Here is a 17,403-nt window from a genome sequence, read left to right as displayed (position 1 = left end):
TCAAAGAGGCAATGGAAAAGAACATCAAAGGACAGGCAGTCAAGAGAGGGATATTAGGAGGGTGGCTAAAAGACAAAAGTCAAGTACCAGTAGGAGCAGAACCATTTTTTCAAATCAAAAATGAGCTGAGTGTGAAGAATGGAATCTTCATTGATGTAGTAACCACTGAGTAACCATCAATCAGAGAATTGATGTAGTAACCATTACAAAATACCCCAACAAGGGGGAAAACAATGTTTATAGGCATAGAACTGATTTTTTTTTAATTTAACCGATATTTGATTCTCTCTCTCTCCACCTTTATTATGCCACTTTCCCTCTTTGGCCCTGATCCTGTGAAGTGCACTTGCAGGAATCGGGGATTTAGACTGCACCCTTTTGTGGCAGGAAGTATGTCATCCTGTTCTGTACATGGCCACTGACCCCAGGTAGTCACACATCTTGGGCATAATAGCCTGTGTCTGAAAGGGTACATTTGTACCATTTTTCTCAATGACATTCTGATAGCCCCCTTCCTACAGAAGTCAGCTGGGAATACCCAAGTGATAGTACGCATCCTTCAACAATGCGTTCTTAAAATCAATCTGGAGGAAGGCCAGCTTGTCCCTGCACAGACAATAGCACACCTGGGAGTTTGGCTGGACACCATGCTCTGCAGGGCCTTTCTCTCCAGAAACAGGCAAACATACAAGATCCTTCACAGTCCACACTCCTGCATGAAGGTTTTACTGTGACTTCTAGGCAGGTTCATTTCATGCATATACCTATTCTTATGTGCAAAATTTCATCTCAATTGTCTGCAGTACTACCTACTTACCTTCCCTCTTCACATTTGCAATTCCAACTCTTACACTGTAAGTCTTTCCTCCACAATAAAAGGTCCGTCAGGTGATGGTTACATCCTGGATGATTCATGGACGGTATCTACCTGGCAGAACTGTCGAGAGACACCAGCTTACAGGCTGGAGAGATCACACATGGTAAAAGATCAATGGTTACGAACAGAATCTCACTGCACCATAAACTTTTTTTGGAACTGTGGGCAATTTGGCTAGCCCTGCAGGCAATCATCTCCACCTTAAACTCCAGACACATACTTTTATTCACAGTCAGCATGACTGCCATGGCATATGTAAATGGATGGGGGCGGGGCACACTGTTGAGCTTGTTCCAAGTGGAAGCTATATACTTCTTCAGATAAGCAAAGAAAAACATTTTGTCAATTAAAACCATGTGTATCAAAATGAAACTGAATGCCACAGTGGATTAGCTCAGCTGCAAAAACAAGACGAGGGGGTATGGTGCCTCCACTAGAGGTATTCAACTGTGTATCCCAGACCTCTGGGAAACCAGCTTGGGATCTCTGTGCATCCAGCTCCAATGCCAAGACAAGCAGCTCCTGTGCCAGGAGGAGAGATTGTCCGGCCAAGGGAATTGACACTTTTCCCAGGTATGGCCAAGAGCTCTGCTATATGCATTTCCTCTTTTTCCCAAGATAACACACACCATCTAATAGATGTGAGGGCAACAGACTAAAGAGATTCTGATTGCTCTGCACTGGTGCAGACATCCCTGGTTTTCAGACCTCGGGTATCTCTGTGTCCCCTCCACCAACAGTACGAACCACTCTGGATCTACTATTACAGGGCCATCTATTCCATTGCAACCTGGCATCTCTCAACCTCGCTCATTGGTTATTGAGAGGTCACTTAAAAACAATCCTCAAACCTCCTGCCTTAATCAGACCTCCTTCCATTCACAACATAGCTCATGGGATCTTTTCTAACATTGTGTGTATTCAGGTACTGTTTTCTAAGCTCTTTTCAGAATGTCACTATATTTCCTAATAATTAAGGTTTCTAGTGGTCATGACTCCTGTGTGAGGGGTATCATTGTTGGGAACTCCCTCTCTGTCCTCCCTCAGAATTGTGTGCATGTGTGGGGGCAGGTATTTCCCCATAGTGAAAGGGTGGTACTATAGACAGACGCTTCATCCATCCCTGCAATAATTTTCTTCCACCTCTAATCCCGGGAGATTTTGCTCCCGGCTTTTTGCCCAAATCCAGCCCATCCAAAAGAAAGGGTTTGGCACACCTTAGGCTTGTGGAGGGCAATTAAGATCTGCGTTAGAGAACAAAATCCTTCAGTAAAACTTCTGCTTTGTTTGTGCTAATCCACGACAGGGTTAGAGGACAGAAAACTTCCAGGTGCTCTACATCAAGTTATATTGTGGGGATGGGGGAAGGTTGGCAGTGCAGGAGGGAATTTCCAAGGCGTGTAAAGCTAAGGAATAATTCTCCCCCGCCCCTTCAAGCTTACAGCCCATTCCACTAAGGCAACAGCAGTCTCGTGGGCAAATGGGTCCAGTGCACTATATGAACAGTTTTTTGCTGGGTGCATATGTTCACTGAATTTTACAAGACTGATAGTCTTCAGTCGGGTGAAGCAGACTTCAACAGGCTAGTTCTGCAAGCTGTAGCTCGCCCTTAGCCCACCCAACTATTTGATGGCAGCGGTACTGCTACAGAAATCCCATCACTACTAAATTTATGGACCCATCCTCTGAAGTGAGAATGAGAAAATTTGTATCACTTATCAGCAAATTTTTGTTACGAGTAGAAGAACAGGTTCATAAATTCATGCCACCGTGTACTTTTTTAAATGTCTTCTCTGGGGTGATTGCTCAATAGTACTGTTTGTTTTTTTAGGGAAGAACTGATGGATAACCATATTCTTACAGTTTATCAATGACCTTCAAGGTTATCCCAGTTTATATGTTTGTCAGGTTGGGCAATTCTGCTTCTTAGTTGTTCGGCAGATTTTCTGCTATTGTTAATATGAGAAGGGGTGTTTCATTCAGATATAACAAAAGCTTTGGAAGTGACTCTCTGGAGAGGCTCTTCAGTGAGAGGAGCTACGTGGAAAGTTAGCCAAGCCAATCAAAATATCTGATTCTGCCTCTTGTAGCAGTCTGTATGGAAACTGAAGAACCTATCACTACTGAATTTATGGACCCATCCACCTACCCAGAATGAAAATGTCCAGGTAAGTGAGACAGATTTTCTCCTTCCTTTGTTGTGGATTAGGGAGAGGTAGGTAGAAAGGAAAGTCCTTTTTGTTTGTTCATTTTTAATACATATAAGAATGTCTGAATGTAGAGGGAGGTACATCAGTCATATTGTAGTTTAATCAAAATGTCCCTGCCAGAGAAGCCAGTTCAATTAACATCCCATTGCTGTATGCCTGGTCTGCAAACATAACAAGTTTGCTAATTATCTATAAATATAAGTGTATTTAAAACCATAAAGGCCTTCACTTATTTTAAAAATGAGTTGTAATTGATTTTGTATTTCAACAAATTAAATAAAAATTAAGTTATTTAATAGAGTATATTTATCTAGCTACATTTTTCCTTTTTAAAATGGTTTGATAAAAATTGACCTATAACCACAGAGAAATCTTACAATGAAATAAAAAGTAGATATATAATTATACATTAAATATAATTTCAAATTTGTTTTGTCAATGAAAAAACATTCAGTAAAAATCTTATCAGTACATTTTAGCTTTGAGTTGGCAACCATATAAAACCCTACTTAAAACTTTCAAGGTCCTTTGTTTTTGATTCCCTTTGCTTTTATGGATCCTGTGCATGGTCAGTTGCTAATGTATTCACACTGGCCTATCTCAGCATGTTGAAGACTGACTTCATGAGTATGCCAAGCTCCTTTCCATTTTAATTTATATACATTTGAGATCCACAATGGATTTGTTCCCACTCCTGTTGAAGTCAAAGTCAAAATTACAATGGACTGTGAGTATGAGGTTACTGCAGTGTATGAGCAACTGGAATTATTCTGATAAACTAAGGCTTTGTCTACACCAAAAAAATATACCCCTGACTGACATAAATTTCACCAACAAAAGGTGCTGGTGTGGGCAGTGCTATGTTGGTGGGAGAGCATCTGCAGCTGACATAGCTACTAAGAAAAGGAGTACTTGTGGCACCTTAGAGACTAACAAATTTATTAGAGCATTAGCTTTCGTGAGCTACAGCTCACTTCATCGGATGCATTTGGTGGAAAAAGCAGAGGAGAGATTTACACACACACACACAGAGAGAGAGAGAGAGAACATGAAACAATGGGTTTATCATACACACTGTAAGGAGAGTGATCACTTAAGATAAGCCATCACCAGCAGCAGGGGGGGGGGGAAAGGAGGAAAACCTTTCATGGTGACAAGCAAGGTAGGCTAATTCCAGCAGTTAACAAGAATATCAGAGGAACAGTGGGGGGGGGGGGAGGGAGAAATACCATGGGGAAATAGTTTTACTTTGTGTAATGACTCATCCATTCCCAGTCTCTATTCAAGCCTAAGTTAATTGTATCCAGTTTGCAAATTAATTCCAATTCAGCAGTCTCTCGTTGGAGTCTGTTTTTGAAGCTTTTTTGTTGAAGTATAGCCACTCTTAGGTCTGTGATCGAGTGACCAGAGAGATTGAAGTGTTCTCCAACTGGTTTTTGAATGTTATAATTCTTGACGTCTGATTTGTGTCCATTCATTCTTTTACGTAGAGACTGTCCAGTTTGGCCAATGTACATGGCAGAGGGGCATTGCTGGCACATGATGGCATATATCACATTGGTAGATGTGCAGGTGAACGAGCCTCTGATAGTGTGGCTGATGTGATTAGGTCCTATGATGGTATCCCCTGAATAGATATGTGGACAGAGTTGGCAATGGGCTTTGTTGCAAGAATAGGTTCCTGGGTTAGTGGTTCTGTTGTGTGGTGTGTGGTTGCTGGTGAGTATTTGCTTCAGATTGGGGGGCTGTCTGTAAGCAAGGACTGGTCTGTCTCCCAAGATCTGTGAGAGTGATGGGTCGTCCTTCAGGATAGGTTGTAGATCCTTGATGATGCGTTGGAGAGGTTTTAGTTGGGGGCTGAAGGTGATGGCTAGTGGCGTTCTGTTGTTTTCTTTGTTGGGCCTGTCCTGTAGTAGGTGACTTCTGGGTACTCTTCTGGCTCTGTCAATCTGTTTCTTCACTTCAGCAGGTGGGTATTGTAGTTGTAGGAATGCATGATAGAGATCTTGTAGGTGTTTGTCTCTGTCTGAGGGGTTGGAGCAAATGCGGTTATATCGTAGCGCTTGGCTGTAGACAATGGATCGAGTGGTATGATCTGGATGAAAGCTAGAGGCATGTAGGTAGGAATAGCGGTCAGTAGGTTTCCGATATAGGGTGGTGTTTATGTGACCATCACTTATTAGCACCGTAGTGTCCAGGAAGTGGATCTCTTGTGTGGACTGGTCCAGGCTGAGGTTGATGGTGGGATGGAAATTGTTGAAATCATGGTGGAATTCCTCAAGAGCTTCTTTTCCATGGGTCCAGATGATGAAGATGTCATCAATGTAGCGCAAGTAGAGTAGGGGCATTAGGGGACGAGAGCTGAGGAAGCGTTGTTCTAAGTCAGCCATAAAAATGTTGGCATACTGTGGGGCCATGCGGGTACCCATCGCAGTGCCGCTGATTTGAAGGTATACATTGTCACCAAATGTGAAATAGTTATGGGTCAGGACAAAGTCAGAAAGTTCAGCCACCAGGTTAGCCGTGACAGTATCGGGGATACTGTTCCTGACGGCTTGTAGTCCATCTTTGTGTGGAATGTTGGTGTAGAGGGCTTCTACATCCATAGTGGCTAGGATGGTGTTTTTAGGAAGATCACCAATGGACTGTAGTTTCCTCAGGAAGTCAGTGGTGTCTCGAAGATAGCTGGGAGTGCTGGTAACGAAGGGCCTGAGGAGGGAGTCTACATAGCCAGACAATCCTGCTGTCAGGGTGCCAATGCCTGAGATGATGGGGCGTCCAGGATTTCCATGTTTATGGATCTTGGGTAGCAGATAGAATACCCCAGGTCGGGGCTCCAGGGGTGTGTCTGTGTGGATTTGTTCTTGTGCTTTTTCAGGGAGTTTCTTGAGCAAATGCTGTAGTTTCTTTTGGTAACTCTCAGTGGGATCAGAGGGTAATGGCTTGTAGAAAGTGGTGTTGGAGAGCTGCCTAGTAGCCTCTTGTTCATACTCCGACCTATTCATGATGACGACAGCACCTCCTTTGTCAGCCTTTTTGATTATGATGCCAGAGTTGTTTCTGAGGCTGTGGATGGCACTGTGTTCTGCATGGCTGAGGTTATGGGGTAAGCGATGCTGCTTTTCCACAATTTCAGCTCGTGCACATCGGCGGAAGCAGTCTATGTAGAAATCCAGGCTGCTGTTTCGACCTTCAGGAGGAGTCCACCCAGAATCCTTCTTTTTGTAGTGTTGGAAGGAAGGTCTCTGTGGGTTAATATGTTGGTCAGAGGTGTTTTGGAAATATTCCTTGAGTCTGAGACGTCGAAAATAGGATTCTAGGTCACCACAGAACTGTATCATGTTCGTGGGGATGGAGGGGCAAAAGGAGAGGCCCCGAGATAGGACAGATTCTTCTGCTGGGCTAAAAGTATAGTTGGATAGATTAACAATATTGCTGGGTGGATTACGGGAACCATTGTTGTGGCCCCTTGTGGCATATAGTAGTTTAGATAGCTTAGTGTCCTTTTTCTTTTGTAGAGAAGCAAAGTGTGTTTTGTAAATGGCTTGTCTAGTTTTTGTAAAGTCCAGCCACGAGGAACCCTCTGCCATGTACATTGGCCAAACTGGACAGTCTCTACGTAAAAGAATGAATGGACATAAATCAGACGTCAAGAATTATAACGTTCAAAAACCAGTTGGAGAACACTTCAATCTCTCTGGTCACTCGATCACAGATCTTAGAGTGGCTATACTTCAACAAAAAAGCTTCAAAAACAGACTCCAACGAGAGACTGCTGAATTGGAATTAATTTGCAAACTGGATACAATTAACTTAGGCTTGAATAGAGACTGGGAATGGATGAGTCATTACACAAAGTAAAACTATTTCCCCATGGTATTTCTCCCTCCCACCCCACCCCCCACTGTTCCTCTGATATTCTTGTTAACTGCTGGAATTAGCCTACCTGCTTGTCACCATGAAAGGTTTTCCTCCTTCCCCCCCTGCTGTTGGTGATGGCTTATCTTAAGTGATCACTCTACTTACAGTGTGTATGATAAACCCATTGTTTCATGTTCTCTGTGTGTGTGTATATAAATCTCTCCTCTGTTTTTTCCACCAAATGCATCCGATGAAGTGAGCTGTAGCTCACGAAAGCTTATGCTCTAATAAATTTGTTAGTCTCTAAGGTGCCACCGGTACTCCTTTTATATTTGAGATACGCTTGTAAGAAAATGCATCCTCTGATTAGTATGCTGTTACCTGTCTGTACTTGCTTCCTGGCTCCAATGAGGTCAATGAGAGTTTTTCCATTGACTTCAGTAGGGCAGGGATTTCAGTCTGAGTCTCTATGCTGAAATCTCTCTCTTAGAATTATCCCATAGTAACATGTCAGTGCCCTATTAGTGCCAGTGAAGAGCATAGTGAAAGAGAGCTCATACACTATGCAAAGGTGCTAACAGGTCTGGTAACTAGCAAAATGCCCACTTTTGTCAGTATAACACCATTAGAAACCATTGGCTTCAGAGAAATTACAAAGTACAGTCATCCTCAGGTAACTGTCCACACATTTTCTGCTTTTGGTATCCATGTGCCCCATGTGTATGAGATTTATTTATTTGGCTAGCAATGTCTGCTGCGGTCATGCCCGTGCAGTCGGTGCCTTTGTACTGCCTATCCAAGGGTATAAAGGGTAGAGTAGGCCCAACCTTCCCTCAGTTCCTTTTCACCATCCCTGGTTCCAAGACAGAACCCTTGGCAGTGTCCAGTTCTCTTTTCACACTGTGCAACTTAAATCCTTTTTGTCTATATAGTTAGTATAGTGCTGAGTGTAGTTTTTCATATTCTTTTCATGTCCACTGGCTCTATTAAAAAAAACCCAAACTTTTAGTGTTATGGAATTCCCTGGTACTTGAAGCTAGCTGAGATGGCTGAATGTGCTCCTCTTGTGATGCAGCTATTCCTCTGAACAACAGGCATCCAGAAGTGCCTTGTTTGCCTTGGAGAGGGCCACATACTCAATATTTGGCTCTATCTGCCATACCTTTGCTAAGAGGATGCAGAAAGTGAAAAAGTCTCACCTTAGGCTATTTCTCCTGGAGTGCTCAATGAAAGCTTCCTCAAAGTGGGAGAGGAAAAGGGTCCTATCAGGCTTCTTCCCTGCATGCTCCTGTGAGCAGTGGCTCAACTCTGAGCTCAGTCTTCAAAGAACATGTCACTTCCTGAAACCAACAGAGAGTAGCGAAGTCTGCCTCTACTCAGTCATCTGGAAAGGATAAAAAGGAACAGCTTTCCCACAGTGTGCACAGGTGTAGCTCATGCTCTCTGTGATCTAGTAAAAAGAGGGGTAGATTTCCTCAAGGTACTCAACCAAAGGGTTGTTCACAGCCCAAATCAGGTCCTTTTGACATCCTCAGAGAGCCTGGTCACCGAGCAAAAGCACTGTCCCACATAGAGCTCCATACTTCATGTGGTACGTTGGCATCAACAGTAGGACACCTGGTGATGTCCTCTATAGAACTTCTGCACTGAATGGCAGACACTCTTGAGGTACTTGTGGAGGTAGTAGAGAAAAAAATCCCACAAGCTGATTGACGACTAATGCATGTCGATGCCTGGAAAATTGTCCATGCCAATTAACAAAGGGTTTTAGAACCAGCAAGATCTCTTTGGCAAACCCCATCATCTGTGGCTCCTACTTCAAAGAACACAGCCAGGAGCTATCAAGTACCTTAACTGGTTTCAAACATTTCTACACACAAGTCCAAGTATCTTGTTAGTATCTGCTGTACCTGAATAATCCAGAGAGCAAGGGCCACTGAAAACAACTCCAAAGGACAAAGGTATAACAAAATTTAGTTTTATTTTCAGAAAGAGCTACTCTTCATCAAGTTTACAAATTGATATTGCTAGTTACCATGTACCTCTAGCACAATATCTTCACTGGAACGTGGTGTTGCAATTTATCAAAAAAACTCTGAGTCTTCCACAGAGCCAGATGAACCTTTTGTGGGCCCTGGCATCTGTACTGTAGCCGTGCTCTGCCCCGAGGCCCCGCCCTGACTCAGCCTTTTCCCCCACGGCCCCGCTTGCTGCTCGCATGGGGGGATCAGTGGAGAGGCCAAGTGGAGGCGGCGGATTGGGGAGGAGTGACGGTTCAGGCATCAGGGCCACCTTTGTTTGTGGAATTGGCACAATTGGCAATCTGGTACTGGTCTCTCAGCTCTCAAATGAGTTGCATAACCGCTGGGCAACAAAGCTAATTTCTCTGTCTCTCGGACAATGAGCATTTAATTATTACAAAGTGGAATAGCTCCAATGGAAAAGACGCATCCCAGTATAACCAATAGTGGTGTCATTAGGGCACTCATCTAGTACGTGGGATACCAAGATATTCAAGTCCATGGTTTTACTCAGGCAGAGCAGGGACTTGCCTAGAATGCGGGAGATCAAGGTTCAAGTGCCCTAACCATGGGGCTGTTGGCCTCTTTTTATTTCTCCCTCTGGTTTTGATGAGAAATTCCATCCTGGAACTGTGAAACTTTTCACGACAGAAGTTTCACTGCAACTGGTATGTTTCTGGAAAAGGTTTCAGTTTCAGTGGCTCATCATTTTCTGATAGAAAAACTGTGTTGTCACAAAATTCCTGACCAGCTCTAATTGTGATCTCTTCAGGCAGGGACTGTTTCTCACTCTGTTTGTCCAGTGCCTAATGCAATGGGACTCTAATCTTGGTTGTACTCTCTAAGTGCCACTGTAATTCATATGATGATGGTAATAATCTTCCTTGTGCAATTTGTTGCATGTACAGGAACTCCTCACTTAATGTTGTAGTTATGTCCCTGAAAAATGTGACTTTAAGCGAAATGAGTTGAGCGAATCCAATTTCCCTATAAGGCTTAATGTAAATGAGGGTGTTAGGTTCCAGGGAAATTTTTTTCACCAGACAAAAGACTATATTTTACACACTCACTCACTCACTCTAAGTTTTAAACAAACAATTTAATACTGGTACACAGCGATGATGATTGTGAAGTGTGGTTGAGGTGGAGGAGTCAGTGGGTGGGATATTTCCCAGGGAATGCCTTACTGCTAAATGATGAACTAGCAATTAGCTGAGCCATCAAGGGTTAACTCTCACCCTCTACAAGGCAGCAGGAAAGGAGGGAGGGCAGACAGCCACACACACCCTGGGTAATGACCGGTTTCAGAGTAGCATCTTAGTTAGTCTGTGTTTTTTGAGAGATAGAGATGCGCATTTCCCCTTTAAGTATGAAGTACACTGTACTTGTTAATTAGATCAGCAAGATGAGACCTGGCTGCAGCTGCTGCCTAAGGCAGCAGCTCCCTCTGTCCCTGTCCCCCCCGGCCCTGCTCTACGGAAGATGGGGTAAGCAGGGTGCAGGAGCAGGGGGACACCCGATATTAGCCCCCCCTTCTTGCCCTCCCCCCACCACAGCAAGCAGGAGTCTTGGGGAGCAGCTCCAAGGCAGAGGGCAGGAGCAGCACATGGCATGGGGAGAGGGACAACTCAACTGCCGGCAAATGATGGCCTGCTGGGCAGCTGCTACACAGGGAACTTAGGGGAGCTCAGAGCTGATGGGGGGGAGTTTTTAGGGGGGCTGCCGGTCCACCCTGGTTCCAGCCACCCACCAGCTAGCTGCAATGGGCTGCTCTTCTTGCAAGCAGTGGACAAAGCAGGCGGGACGTTAGAAGGGAGCACTGCATAACTTTAAACGAGCATGTTCCCTAATTGATCACATCCGATGAAGTGAGCTGTAGCTCACAAAACTTTATGCTCAAATAAATTTGTTAGTCTCTAAGATGCCACAAGTACTCAGTCTTTTTTTTTTTTTTTTCCCTCCAAATACAAACAGGACTGCTACACTGGAACCTAACTCTAAGTGAGGAGTTCCTGTATTGTAAGTAGGAAAGGGCGTGTCACAAATCTGAATGAGTGTTTTGGATACCAGACAATTCCACGTAAAATAAAAATACAATTAAATGAAATTAAGATAATTGTAGATACAATTAATTAGTAGTAGAATTTTAGCAATATATACACTTAACATAAAAATACTACTTTGAGAATTAAAGCAACAAAGGAATAAACAAATTTTAATTCATTTTATTTCACAAAACTTAAAATGAAGACCTAAAAAAAGGCCAACAAAACAGTTCTGTTGGGGAAAAACAAAGTTATGAAGGAAACAATAAATACATATTGTTCTGTTCATCACTTTCACAATTTCAAGGGCAATTTCTCTGGCTGCACCTGATTGGGGATCCTAACTAATCCTTATACTCTGTGAAAGCACCTTGCCCACTAAGAAGTCAGGCCTGGTTCTTTGAAAGTGCTAAAACAGGAACTCTATTATTTTAATTTATTTCATTTCATTTTATTTATTATTGGTGGAGTTGGTAGTTAAGGTTGCCTAACACTTTCTATTGTAAAAGCTTTTCAGTTTTCCGGACTTTTATCATTCAGGCCCAAATTTCCCATGCCAGTCTGGCTCACATTGAATTTTTTAAAAATTTCATATAAAATGCTTCAGCTTGTTTCTGAGAACAGAATTAAGGAAAATACTATATTTTGTCCATTTAAAATAATTCTTACCACTATTTGAGAAGCTGAAGAACATACATCCTTCGCAGCTGGGAGTTGAAATTTTGCAGGGAGCTCATCCTAGTTTCAGAGATGGGCCTTTTATCGTCCCTATGAAAATTTTCCCAATTTTAGCCAAGTTATAGGTCTATGAAAAAAATCTCAGTTGGTACATGATCAGTAGAGGCTTGTTAGAGTTTGGCAGCAATATTGTACAAAAGGACCACCTGTCAGCCTGAGGCTCCAGGGTCTGAGCAGACCTTTCCTACAATTGCTTTTCCTGGTTGCCTGAGGCCATTGTGGCATTAGGCACAAGAACTGAAATCGGGGAGATGGTCTCTCATGTGTTCTGGTGCCAAGGCAATGTGGAGGAAAAGAAGGAAGCCATCTTACAGGAATGTGAGGGGTGAAGGTGAAAGGGGAGAGGGATAGGAAATAGCAGGGGAAGAGATTTCAGGAGTTATGCGATGGGGCAAATGGGGGGAGACAGGAGCTGGGGGAAGGGGAAGAAAAGGGATAAAGGTGTAGGAGAAAGAACTGAAGCAGAGCTGGGACAGATGCAGATAGCTTGGGAGGAGGGTGGTGGTGGATAAGAGTAGAGACAGGGCCACAAACCAGAGTATGGGGGCAGGAGTGAGGGGTGCTATAGGTGAGTGCTGGGGGCTGAAGTCCTAGGTAGGAGGGGGGAACAGAAACCAAGGGGGCACTGTGACAGAAGAATTATAACCACTAGAGCCTACTCCCCTATTGAACCTGGAACTGAATCCAAGATTTCTGAATATCAACGTTCATTACTCTGTGGTCAGCAAATACTGTGCCATCCGTTGACAAAACATTCAAACTATGCTGGACCACATAAGTTTCTCTGTACAATCTTAATTCAACACCCCTGTGCATGTGCATTATGATTATCTTTAGTTACATGATCACATGGGATGTATATAAATGGGTTCAAAAAAGAATTGGGTAAATTCATGGAGCATAGGTCCATTCATGGCTAATGGCCACGATGGTCAGGGGCACAACCCTATGTTCCCAGTGTCCCTATATTTCCAACTCTCAGAAGCATGTGGCATTGGCCATTATCAGTTCTCCCAACTTCTGCAAGAAATGAGGCAAGGGTCTTACAGACAATACATTCACTAGACAAATCTGATTGATTCCTCGCGCATGATCCGCTTCTGGTATTTCCTAACTTTTGAGTGCTTGACTTTACATACAAAAAGCTATATTAAGAAGGTTAAGGTTGCAATTATTATGTATATTGTCATCATACCAATAAGGGAGGGGCAGAGAAATGATGTAACCTGCAAGCAAAATCGTCTGGGTGATGATGGTCATATTCCTTACTAATTTTTTTATTTGTATTGTATGCATTTTTATTTGCCCAAATAGTAAACATAAATGGAATCCTGTTTGCTTATCATAGATAAATCAGATAGTACACTAATTGCAATATCCAAAATTTGTTGTTTAAATAAGTCACAACTGAGTCACCCAAAAGGTTAAGGCTTTTCCAGAGCAGAGATTTGTTTGTTACTTCCTAAGAAAATTATTCTAAAGATATAAGTAACTTAAGCTTCTCAGTAAGTCTAGTTCTTACCAAACTCCCTGTGAAGTAGAAAAATGTAGTAGTATTGCTAATTCTATTCTTAGTGATCACAAACATTCACCTTTGTTAGCCTACTTTCCCTCTCCTCTCTATTTTGGGTTAAAATGGAAGAAATTAATTACAGAGTCTATTCTTTGTCTCAGCCCTGGTCTACACTACTAGGTTAGGTAGAATTTAGCCACGTTAGGTCGATTTTATAAGCAATGTGGCTATACAACCAACCCCATTCCTCGACCTAAAGGGCTCTTAAAATCAACTGCTGTACTCCTCCCCGACGAGGGGAGTAGCGCTAAAATCAACCTTCTTGGATCAAATTTGGGTTAGTGCAGATGCAGCGTTGTGCAATTTGATGGTATTGGCCTCCGGGAGCTATCCCAGAGTGCTCCAATCTGACCGCTCTGGACAGCAGTTTCAACTCCGATGCACTAGCTAGGTACACAGGAAAAGCCCGAGGAACTTTTGATTTTCATATCCTGTCTGGTAAGCATGGCGAGCTCAGGAGCACAGGTGACCATGCAGTCCCAGAATCGCAAACGAGCTCCAGCATGGAGCAAATGTGAGATACTGGATCTGATTTCTGTATGGGGAGAAGAATCTGTGCAGGCAGGACTCCAATCAAAAAGAACAAATGCTATTATATATGCCAAAATCGCACAGGGCACGGTGGAGAGAGGTTACACCAGGGACACACAGCAGTACCGCGTGAAAGTTAAGGAGCTCAGATAAGCCTACTACAAGACAGAGGAGGCAAATGGTCACTCCGGATCAGAGCCCCATACATGTTGCTTCTATGATCAGCTGCATGGCATTCTAGGGGGGGGACCCTACCACTACCCCATCACTGTCCATGGACACCTGCAAGGGGGGAGTCTCACTCAACACAGAGGAGGATTTTGTGGATGAGAAAGAGGAGGAGAATGCGCAGCAGGCAAGCGGAGAATCCATTCTCCCTGGAAGCTAGCCAGGACCTTTTCATCACCATGGAGCCAATACCCTCCCAAGGCGGGCTCCTGGATCCTGAAGGTGGAGAAGGCACTTCTGGTGAACGCGCATTTGTAACTACACGACAGGGGTTAAAAGCAATTTGTGTTTAATGTTTGATTTGCCCTGAAGAATTGGGATGCATTCGCGGCCAGTACAGCTACTGGAAAAGTCTGTTAACGTGTCTGGGGATGGAGCGGGAATCCTCCAGGGACATCTCCATGAAGCTCTCCTGGAGGTACTCTGAAGGCCTTTGCAGAAGGTTTCTGGGGAGGGCTGCCTTATTTGGTCCTCTACGGTAGGACACTTTACCACGTCAAGCCAGTAGCAAGTAGTCTGAAATCATTGCAGCACTAAGCATGGCAGTGAATGGTCATGGGTTTTGGTCACATTCAAGCAACATTTGGTCTTTATCTTTCTGTGTTAGCCTCAGGGGAGTGATATCATTCACGGTGACCTGGTTGAAATAGGGGAATTTTTGTAAGTGAACAGTAAAAGAAGGGCTGTTTGCGCTTGGCTAAAAGGGATCATCACGGACCCTAAACTTCAGAAAAGCAGATTTTGACAACCTCAGGGAACTGATAGGCAGGATCCCCTGGGTGAATAACATGAGGGGGAAAGGAGTCCAGGAGAGTTGGCTGTATTTTAAAGAATCCTTATTGAGATTAGAGGGACAAACCATCCCAGTGCATAGAAAGAATAGTAAAAATGGCAGGCGACCAGCTTGGCTTAACAGTGAAATCCTTGCTGATCTTAAACATAAAAAAGAAGCTTACAAGAAGTGAAAGATTGGACAAATGACCAGAGAAGTTTATAAAAATATTGCTCAGGCATGCAGGAGTGAAATCAGGAAGGAGTTAAGAGTAACAAGAAGGGTTTCTTCTGGTATGTTAGCAACAAGAAGAAAGTCAAGGAAAGTGTGGGTCCCTTACTGAATGAGGGAGGCAGCCTAGTGACAGAGGATGTGGAAAAAGCGAATGTACTCAATGCTTTTTTTGCCTCTGTCTTCACAAACAAGGTCAGCTCCCAGATTACTGCACTGGGCAGCACAGCATGGGGAGGAGGTGACCAGCCCTCTGTAGAGAAAGAAGTGATTCCCACATTTAGAAAAGCTGGACGAGCACAAGTCCATGGGGCTGGATGCGCTGCATCCGAGAGTGCGAAAGGAGTTGGCGGATGTGATTGCAGAGCCATTGGCCATTATCTTTGAAAACTCATGGTGATCGGTGGAGGTCCCGGACTACTGGAAAAAGGCTAATGTAGTGCCCATCTTTAAAAAAAGGGAAGGAGGAGGATCCTGGGAACTATAGGCCAGTCAGCCTCACCTCAGTCCCTGGAAAAATCATGGAGCAGGTCCTCAAGGAATCAATTCTGAAGCACTTAGAGGAGAGGAAAGTGATCAGGAACAGTCAGCATGGATTCACCAAAGGCAAGTCATGCCTGACTAATCTAATTGCCTTCTACGACAAGACAACTGGCTCTGTGGATGAGGGGAAAACTGTGGATGTGTTGTTCCTTGAGTTTAGCAAAGCTTTTGACATGGTCTCCCACAGTATTCTTGCCAGCAAGTTAAAGAAGTATGGGTTGGATGAATGGACTCTAAGGTGGACAGAAAGCTGGCTAGATGGTCAGGCTCAACAGGTTGTGATCAATGGCTCCATGTCTAGTTGGCAGCCGGTATCAAGTGGAGTGCCCCTCGGGCTGGTTTTGTTCAATCACCTCTTCATTAATGATCAGGAGGATGGTGTGGATTGCACCCTCAGCAAATTTGCAGATGACACTAAACTGGGAGGAGAGGTAGATACACTGGAGGGTAGAGAGAGAATATGAGGGACCTAGACAAATTAGAGGATTGGGCCAAAAGAAATCTGATGAGATTCAACAAGGACAAGTGCAAAGTCCTGCACTTAGGGTGGAAGAATCCCATGCACCGCTACAGACTAGGGACCACGTGGCTAGGCAGCAGTTCTGCAGAAAAGGACTGAGGGGTTACAGTGGACGAGAAGCTGGATCTGAGTCAACAGTGTGCTGTTGTTGCCAAGAAGGACAATGGCATTTTGGGATTATAAATAGGGGCATTGCCAGCAGATCGAGGGATGTGATCATTCCCCTCTATTTGACATTGATGAGGCTTCATCTGGAGTACTGTGTCCAGTTTTGGGCCCCACACCACAAGAAGGATGTGGAAAAATTGGAAAGAGTCCAGCGGAGGGCAACAAAAATGATTGTGGGACTGGAACACATGACTTGTGAGGAGAGGCTGAGTGAACTGGGATTGTTTAGTCTGCGGAAGAGAAGACTGAGGGGGGATTCGATAGCTGCTTTCAACTACCTGAAAGGGGGTTCCAAAGAGGATGGATCTAGACTGTTCTCAGTGGTAGCAGATGACAGAACAAGGAGTAATGGTCTCAAGTTGCAGTGGGGGAGGTTTACGTTGGATATTAGGAAAAACTTTTTCACTAGGAAGGTGGTGAAACACTGGAAAGCGTTAACTAGGGAGGTGGTGGAATCTCCTTCCTTTTGAAGCTTTTCATGTCAGGCTTGACAAAGCCCTGGCTGGGATGATTTAGTTGGGGATTAGTCCTGCTTTGAGCAGGGACTTGGACTAGATGACCTCCTGAGGTCCCTTACAACCCTGATATTCTATGATCCCAGAGAATAGCCATGCAGTGGGAGGAGGGGTGTGCTGCACATACAACCCAAAACCACAGCCCCTCCTTTTAAATGGCAAACCCAACCAGCATTGCATACTATGGGAAAGGAGGGTGCTGCAGTTTGAAACCGTTCCCACATGTTATGAAGGCGGAAGAAGCCAACCCCGCATACCCTTCGGTTTATCATGGCTGCCTAGAAACCGAATTCTGTTACCCAGCTGTGTGTGATGTTTACCATACCGGCAGGCGCTCAATATAAAAGGCAAAATGTGACCTTGTACCTAAAGCACATGTGCTGTCTGCTGTGAATTGCTTGATTCAGTGTGAAAGAGTCTCCCTTTTGTTCTCAGAAATCTATCTTAAATTTTACTCTCCCTTTTCATCCCCCCTGCAGGTGCAAATGTTTCTATGCTCCCTGTATCAACTGTGTCCCTGAGGTTATCGCAGATTAGAAGGCGAAAAAAATACACTCGCGATGACATGTT

The 17,403-nt window shown here is 44.0% G+C and overlaps 1 protein-coding gene across 1 annotated transcript in view; it reads left to right on the top strand.

Moving 5' to 3' along the window:
* LOC119861898 (connector enhancer of kinase suppressor of ras 2-like) overlaps positions 1 to 17,403 on the top strand; it is a 479,757-nt gene that overhangs the window by 177,739 nt on the left and 284,615 nt on the right. Inside the window, exon 6 of the mRNA XM_043492113.1 lies at positions 2,968 to 3,045. Coding sequence (XP_043348048.1) covers positions 2,968 to 3,045 — 78 coding nt within the window. The remainder of the gene's footprint in view (positions 1 to 2,967; positions 3,046 to 17,403) is intronic.

The sequence above is a fragment of the Dermochelys coriacea genome, chromosome 9, assembly GCF_009764565.3.
Source record: "Dermochelys coriacea isolate rDerCor1 chromosome 9, rDerCor1.pri.v4, whole genome shotgun sequence".
Taxonomy (NCBI): Eukaryota; Metazoa; Chordata; order Testudines; family Dermochelyidae; genus Dermochelys; species Dermochelys coriacea.
The sequence above is the reverse complement of the archived record's forward strand: the minus strand, read 5'-3'. Positions and strand labels throughout refer to the sequence as shown.